This window comes from Heliangelus exortis, chromosome 1, assembly GCF_036169615.1.
Source record: "Heliangelus exortis chromosome 1, bHelExo1.hap1, whole genome shotgun sequence".
NCBI lineage: Eukaryota > Metazoa > Chordata > Aves > Apodiformes > Trochilidae > Heliangelus > Heliangelus exortis.
This window is the reverse complement of record NC_092422.1, coordinates 129,260,533-129,268,679: the sequence shown is the minus strand read 5'-3', so window position 1 is coordinate 129,268,679 and position 8,147 is coordinate 129,260,533. Positions and strand designations below refer to the sequence as shown.

Sequence of the window (8,147 nt, the reverse complement as noted above, 5' to 3'; positions counted from 1 at the left end):
GCTGGATCTACCTCAGTTTGCTGTCAGTGCAACGAAATGTGAAGGAGCCCCAAGAGTAAATATGAGTAATAAAACTCACTAAGGTCACTGAAGAAATGTCAATTTCATTGTAGTAATTAAGGAAATGCCAGGAGACCCATCCATTAAAATACGATGCACAAGTACCTCCAGACCTGCATGTGGAAAGTGTTATCCTCACTGTATTTCTTTTGGGTCGTAATTCAGCAATGGATGTGTGGAAGTGCCTTGTTGCATCAGTATCAATGACAGTTAAATCACAAATGAAGACGGCCTACACCTAAATGCAGATGATAGGTTCAGCAACATAAATTATTATGGGATCAAGGGGCTACATGTCTTATTGATCAGTAAGGGGCACGAAAAGTGACCCTTAATATGTTATTTCTCCATGCTTTCCCTTCAAGTTCATTGACAGTTGTATTCTACTTATATTTTTCTTTAAACTTATTTTTCTGTTGTCAAAGACCAGAATATTAATTTTAGTGTTTATAAATAATTTATTGAATAAAAATATATGAAAATGAATTTGATATGCTTCTCTATATGAACAGCATTCTGTTACTGAAATTTACTAATCAGTGCATTCCACTCCATTAAACCTAAATTTTTTGAGGAAGAGGAGGGGAGGAGGAGGAGAGGTGGTTTGGAAAAATGCAGTACAGTGGGCTGACTAAATCTGAATACTTGGTTTCTGAAAATGAAGGTATCAGTGTAATTCAAACCATACTGATGAGGTACAGAAAAGTTATATGCAGTCATAATAACAATATATATATATATCGTCAATATTAATAGCAGTATCTTTTTGAGAATACAGTTTTAAAATAGGTATGTATAATTTTATTAAGTATAAAAAGACATAGTGCAGAGAACAATAAAATGTATTTCATCTTGAATTCTGGTAGTTCTCAACCTCCACTGTCTTAATTGATGTTGTCACCAATGACCACTGGACAGAATTAAATCTCTGTATAAAACGAGGCTTCTCTGGATGAATTCATGCTGTTTGATTTTAAAAAATAGAGTAATTTCCTTTCAATAGCTACTTACACTAATCACTGTCAAGACTGTTGGCTAGTCTGCATTTGATTTCTAACATGCTATGATACCACCAGTTTCTCCTGATTTGCTTTGATTCCCTCTGTTTGAGAATAGATCCTTCAGAATATTGTTTCTGACTTTGTTCCAAGTTCACAAGCAGGACACTGGTTAAGACCATTTCTACATTCCTCGTGTTACTAAACTTTCACTGACATCAACAGGAGTTTTCAACATTCATGGACTGCATGGTTCTCCCCTAAGCTCTTTTGCTTTCCTGGCCTTTTCTCACAAAGCACAGAAGGCATGCTGAAAATTATTATTTTTTTAGAATTTGGGGGTTCCATTTTATTTTTTCTCAAAAGCAGATGACATATATAGCCTTTCAGGTTCAACTGTTTTCTTTGGAAAAGCAGACATGTAAACTTAGGAACTTAGTTATATATTTTGTTTGCACATTTAAATTTGGTTTGATTAAGAAAAAATCAGAACTCTAACTTCTAATTGATTTAAATTATAATGTGTGAGTCTTAAAAGAAACAACTTACACTTCTTCCTTTCTAAAATATATTAACATTAGGATGGAAAAATAAATTAAATACAGAAATGCTGAGATTATGCTATCACAGTAATATCTGCCAAACAAAGCTTGGTCTTTTGCTAACATTAGCTTACTACATTGGCAATACATGCTAAGCAAAGACCCTACTTCTCTAACAGGTACATTCAGACAATATATATTTTATGGAATAAATATATAATATATCCAGTTATAGATTTCTGAATAGTAACTATAATAGATACAAGCAATATCTAAGTTTAAAAATACAGTTCTAGGATTCCCTAACTTTACTACTAATAAAATTAAAACTGACCTAAAACTTTCTCACTTTGTTGATGCATAATAAAATATATGGAAACACCAAGAGTAAAAAGCCAATTGCTTCTACAAATGGAATACTTTATAAATATAGTAAACTGCTATTTCCAGATGGAAAATTGAAAATTATAAACAGGAAGTTAGGTTAAAACAGCTCTACAATATATAGTACAAAGTGGCTATGAAGCATGGTATATGAGTTTGATGTCTGTGGCAAAAATTTGAACTGATGTAGTTGTTCATTTCTGGAGATAACTGTAGTGAAAGGGTCTGTCAGCCAATCTTGATCCCCTTAAAACAAATATCACTGACTAGAGAAAGCCAATTTGTGAGAGTAAGGAGGGCAAGATTAGATCAAACAATTATTTAGATCCCTGGACTTCTCTGTTTCATAGGGTTTACCTATCCTGCCATTCTCAGTAGGCACAGAGTCACAGTAGTACCATGTACCTGTGACTGCCATGCTCTGAAAAGCTTTGCATTGAAGGTAACCTCCCTATGGCTCTCTAAACTACATTATTCTTGTACAGCACATTCTCCAGATGAATTCTGTTTTATTTTCCTGTAGTTGTTTCCTTTTGCTGGAGTACTGAAGTACAGTTCTGGTTGCTTGATTACTGAACTCTGGATCGAGGCTTTTTTTTTCTTGAGAATAACCTAGAATTAAAGAAACACATTTCTCAGAGCAAGCACAAGAAACAGAGGAATTAAGATGATGGCTGGCTGCCTGCTTTTCTTACCTTTCAGTATAAGGAAAAATTTTAAATCAGTACAAATATCTTATGTGCTAATTAAAAGATTTAGGTAGCTGAAAAAATGAAAAACATCACATGAAACTGTGCCATTTGAATGTTTGTCTACTGCAATGGCTCTGTTATACATAGAAACCCAAAGCTTACTTCATGAAATGCTACTGTTCATACCTCCTGCCTGAACTGAGGCCCTGAGGTGGGATTCCAATCCCACTTAGAGTCTTTGTTTACATCAACAAAACTGGAATCCTGGTGGTCACAGGACAGGGAGTCCACACAGTGTTTTTATCCCCTAAATATCAACAGACGTCAGTGACAACATTAATAACAATGAAACCATCACTGGGAGTTTCTGTTTCTGGTGATCTGGGGACTTTCTGAGTTACTTATAGAATCTTGTGCAAACATTCTGTTTTGAGAACACCTGGTATGAGATGTGGAGGACTAGGATGTAAGTCACTGGGACACTGTACTTGATGATCTCCAGAGATCACAGAATCATAGAATCATCCAGGTAGGAAAGGACCTCTGAGACCATCAAGTCCAACCCTTGATCCACTACCACCATGGTTCCCAGACCATGGCACTGAGTGCCACATCAGTCTCTTCTTAAAAACCTACAAGGACAAAGAATCCACCACCCCCCTGGGCAGCCCATTTTAATGTCTGATCACCTTCTCTGTAAAGAATTTCTTCCTAATATCCAATCTAAACCTCCCCTGGCAGAGCTTAAGTCCATGCCCTCTTGTCTTACTGGGAGCTGCCTGGGAGAAGAGACCGACCCCCCCCTGGCTACCCCCTCCTTTCAGGGAGTTGTAGAGAGTGATGAGGTCTCCCCTGAGCCTCCTCTTCTCCAGACTGAACAGCCCCAGCTCCCTCAGCTCTTCCTCACAGGACTTGTGCTGGATCCCTTCACAGCCTCCTTGCTCTTCTCTGGACCTGCTCCAGCACCTCAATCTCCTTCCTGAGCTGAGGGCCCCAGAACTGGACACAGGACTCAAGATGTGGCCTCACCAGGGCTGAGTACAGGGGCAGAATCCCTTCCCTGGACCTGCTGGCCACACTGTTCCTGATACAGGCCAGGATGCCATTGGCCTTCTTGGCTACCTGGGCACACTGCTGGCTCATGTTCAGCTTCCTGTCAATCCAAACTCCCAGGTCCCTTTCTGCCTGGCTGCTCTCAGCCACTCTGTGCCCAGCCTGGAGCTCCCCATGGGGTTGTTGTGGCCAAAGTGCAGGACCCGGCACTTGGCCGTGTTGAACCTCATCCCGTTGGAATCAGCCCAACTCTCCAGTCTGTCCAGGTCCCTCTGCAGAGCCCTCCTGCCTTCCAGCTGATCCACACTCCCCTCAACTTAGTGTTGTCTGTGAATTTGCAAATGGTGGACTCAGTCCCCTCATCTAAATCATCAATGAAGATATTAAACAGAACTGGGCCCAGCACTGATCCCTGGGGGTCACCACTGGTGACCAGCTGCCAATTGGATCAGCACCATTCAGCACCACTCTCTGGGGGCCTCCAGCAGTTCCTAACCCAGCACAGAGTGCTCCTGTCTGAGCCCTGGGCTGACAGCTTTTCCAGGAGAATCCTATGGGAGATGGTGTCAAAGGCTTTGCTGAAGTCCAGGTAGACTCCATCCACAGCCTTCCCCTCATCCCCCAGGTGGGTCACCTGAGCATAAAAGGAGATCAGGTTGGTCAGACAGGACCTGCCCTTCCTAACCCCATGCTGGTTGGGTCTGATCCCCTGTCCATCCTGTAGGTGCTGTGTGATTGCCCCCAGGATGATCTGCTCCATAGCCTTGCCAGGCACTGAGGTCAGGCTGACAGGCCTGGAGTTTCCTAGGTCCTCCTTCCGTCCCTTTTTGTGGATTGCTGTGACATTCCCCAACTTCCAATCACCTGGGACCTCTCCAGGGATCCAGGACTGTTGGTAAATGATGGAGAGCGGCTTGGGGAGCTCTTCCCCAGCTCCCTCACCACCCTGGGGTGGATCCCATCTGGTCCCATAGACTTGTGAGGATCCAAGTGGCTCAGCAACCTTGGTTGGTCCCTTCTAACCCCTACTATTCTATGATTATATGATTCTATGATACACTTCCTACTTGTGGGCAAATGATCTATAAATGTATTTATGTTAGAAAATCTCACTGATTTCAGGAAAAACTGTGGGTGTGGAGAATGTCTGTACCTCACATGGGAATGTCTGTATTTCAAATGCCATGTGTTTTGATTATATCGGAAAACTTGCGAGCCTCTCTGAAGCTATCGTAATATTGAATGTCAATCAGGAGTGAATGAAATACTTCCCACCAAAACGGGGGTGAGAAGCAAGTATTTGTGGGTTCCCTGAAGAGGAAGTGCAGGGTGAAGTTTAGGTTCCCTGTAAAAGGGAAGGGGCTTTCTTCATGTACCAGCAGCAAACCTCAATGTTCTGTTGCAAAGTGGTAACAGACTATTGGAAAATACATTAAACTATGTATAAATCTAGTAGGATATTCTTAGCTGTCACAAATGCTCTGTTTTTTAATTAATAAATGTTCCCAATAACAAAAGACTTAAGCAGTTTTGCTTGCGGGTAAGCCAGAGCTGCGTAGTGGCAATTCATCTCAGGGTTATTAGTTGGAAATTTGCTCAAGAATTCCTTAGGGTCTTTCACCTATTTTCAAAATGCATTTTTACTGGAACAGACCAAGTGGATGTGTACCAGACTGAGCTTTGATCATCCTCCCTGCAGTATTTGCTTGTCAGAGCCCTGAGGGCAGTGCCAGCCTTGACTGTCCCTGGCCCCTCCACAGGTTCCCCCCACCCTGTCCCTGTCCCAGGATCCCACATCCATCCTCTGGAGCATCTCTCACATGTCCACATCAGCCCCTGGCCCAGTGATGCTGCAGCTGGGCCATCCCCACAGCCTTGCTCTGCCTGGCCATGGCCCCACTGAGCTGGGTCCAGCCTGGCCTCATCAGGTTGCAAGCCCCAGGGAGGTACCTGATGCTGGGGGCTGGGGCTGCCCCATTGCCTTCTATCTGCCTGGCTCCTGGCTGGGGCTGGGACACCTAGCCCTCCCCTGGCAGACCCCCACACCTGGGAGCTGCTGGCCAGATGAGGTGCCATGGGTGGGCTTTAGGGAAGACCAATGAATCCTCTCACCTACGACATATGGTTTTGATGTGTAGTTTGCTGCTGTTGCTGCTGCTGGATGAGCAGTTGCTGCTGTTGCCGGCGCCGGGCTGTTCTCAGTTTTTCGAAACGAGCCTCCATCTCCTCCAGCACCTTGGGGGTGTAGCGTACCACCAGCTTGACACTGTCCTTTGCTGCCTTCAGCAGCTCCACTGCCTTCTCGTGGTGCTCTCCTTCCACGCTCTGGAAGCAGAGAGAAAAGATTTAATAGCAAAAGCGCTGCTTTGACTTAGAGCTCTCTCCTTTTTTCATATGGAAGAGCTGTCGGGGTTTTAGGAAGTTTCCACACCTAACATTTTTCAAGAGACTATTAAGGTAAAGTAAGATTTATGCACTGCTGGGAATGTTGCATTACAAACCTCATTTCTGATCTGTGTGAAAAGGATGGAAAATACTCAAAAAGCTTTATGCAAACAGGAAAAAAAACCAACAACAAAAAAAACCAAAAAACCCCAGACGCCACATTTAAAACGCAAAGATTATTTGCAAGGTACAGAAAAAGAATACTTAAATGTTGTAATACATGAAGAAATTGCAAGTTTGAAATGGTAGTTCTTTTCGTACACCCTGTCCCTCTTTGTATCCAGCAGAAAACAACATGTGGCAATTCTGCAGCCACTGAGCTGCAGGCAAAGGAGCGTACTCACCACTCCATGGGACCAGACCTGTCTTTGTTAATGGCATCACTCACATATTTAACATTTATGTGATACCTGTTCTCTATTGTAAATAAACTAGTTTTTTAGTTGCAAGCAATCAAACACTAACAATTAAAACATGGCAAGTACTTGCTGGAGGAATATGTATTTTCTCTCCCTCTCTGGAAGATGGTTTACAGTAAGATGGTATCTGCTGTGAAATAAAAACTATGCCCAAAGGGGCTCAAGCTGTGATTTCTATGCTAATATTTTTTGAAACAGCACATTTCCAAATGGGAGAGGTGACTTGGCTGTGAAAAGAGTATTTAGTTTTGACCATTAAGTAGATTAACCAGAGTGCTTTTCAGGCATGTAGATTGTTCCACACCTTAAGAAAAAGGGAGAGTTTTTCTAATGGTGTATGATTGCCCATGTGCATTGTAGGACATACTACAACAAACAGCAGTATCTCTGCACAGAAAAAGATGGCAAAACTATAATCTTCACATGGATTTTAGACTATTTGAACAGAAATAATTTTCTTCCCATGTAAAATAAATCAAAGTTTACTACATGCTGTGTTTTAAAACACTTATATATATACCATACTATTAAAAATGAAACTACTCCCATAGGCATCCGAAGAGAAGCAACATTCAAAATATCTGAAGTTCAATTCATGCTTAAAGAATAACTTGGCACTCTTATAGTAACTGTCAGAAGAAAGTTCTTTCCATTTTCATCTCTCCTAGTTGACTGAGTATCATTGTGCAGGAACGGTGAATAAAGATTACTTCTGCTGTGTAAAGATTACTATGAGCTAGAAATAATGTTTTAAAAGTTTAAAAAAACCAGATACAATAGATTTCTAGCTAAATAACATAAACAACATAATTCAAGTTTATTGCCTTGCTATTTATCTTCTGTCGGAGGTGTTCCTGCCTATACAGGGGAGTTCGTACAACAAGGTCCCTTCTTACCCAAGTCATTGAAATATATAATGCAAATTATTGTTTCATGTCTGGGTCAAATGATTGGATTCAGGAAGTTCTACAGAAATGTTAAGATGCTTTTGAAATGTTACTGCAACTTGGAGAAATCATGAATGTCATTCCAGATGCCAAAATGATTACCAGGAGCAGAGGAAAACTTGATGTAAATAGACATTTGATTTTTGAAATAAATGACTTTCTGTTTTAGAACTGTAAATTTATTGTGAGTAAATTTATGAAATCCATCTAGTACATCTCCTGTTCAAAGGTCTTTGAGAAATTCATGATCTATGGTTGCAATAAATCTGCTGAACGAGCTCTGTTACCCAGAAGTAATTTGGAGAGAAAGGAGTTTCATTACACTTATTTGTAAAAAGAGGAAATTGTCATTGCATACAAACCAGCAAATGTATCCAATGCTCCAAAGAGAGCTAAAATAAAAAGCTATAGATGCACAGGGTGTTTTGTGAAATTGCTTTAATGAAAAAGCCACAGATGCCAATTAAAACCTCTTCCCTATGTCCCCTACCCAATAACTGCTCAGTGTTAGAATAGGTGATCCTAAGTAACACATACTGCAACTGTCTATCTTTCATAACTCATTGCTTTGATACTGGCTTTTGTGAACACAGCTCTTGGCTTAGGA

The 8,147-nt window shown here is 41.2% G+C and overlaps 1 protein-coding gene across 2 annotated transcripts in view; it reads right to left on the bottom strand.

The window, feature by feature from the left end:
* Window positions 1-498: 498 nt before the first annotated feature.
* Window positions 499-8,147, bottom strand: part of LIN7A (lin-7 homolog A, crumbs cell polarity complex component) — a 48,071-nt gene continuing 40,422 nt past the window's right edge. Inside the window, exons 5-6 of one of the 2 annotated variants that reach the window (XM_071766033.1) lie at window positions 5,846-6,054; window positions 499-2,596 (exon numbers count right to left, since the gene is read on the bottom strand). In XM_071766033.1, the coding sequence (XP_071622134.1) occupies window positions 2,554-2,596; window positions 5,846-6,054 (252 nt within the window). In that variant the 3' untranslated portion in view covers window positions 499-2,553. Of the gene's footprint in view, window positions 2,597-5,841; window positions 6,055-8,147 lie in introns of both variants that reach the window. The other variant, XM_071766024.1, reaches the window with a different exon arrangement.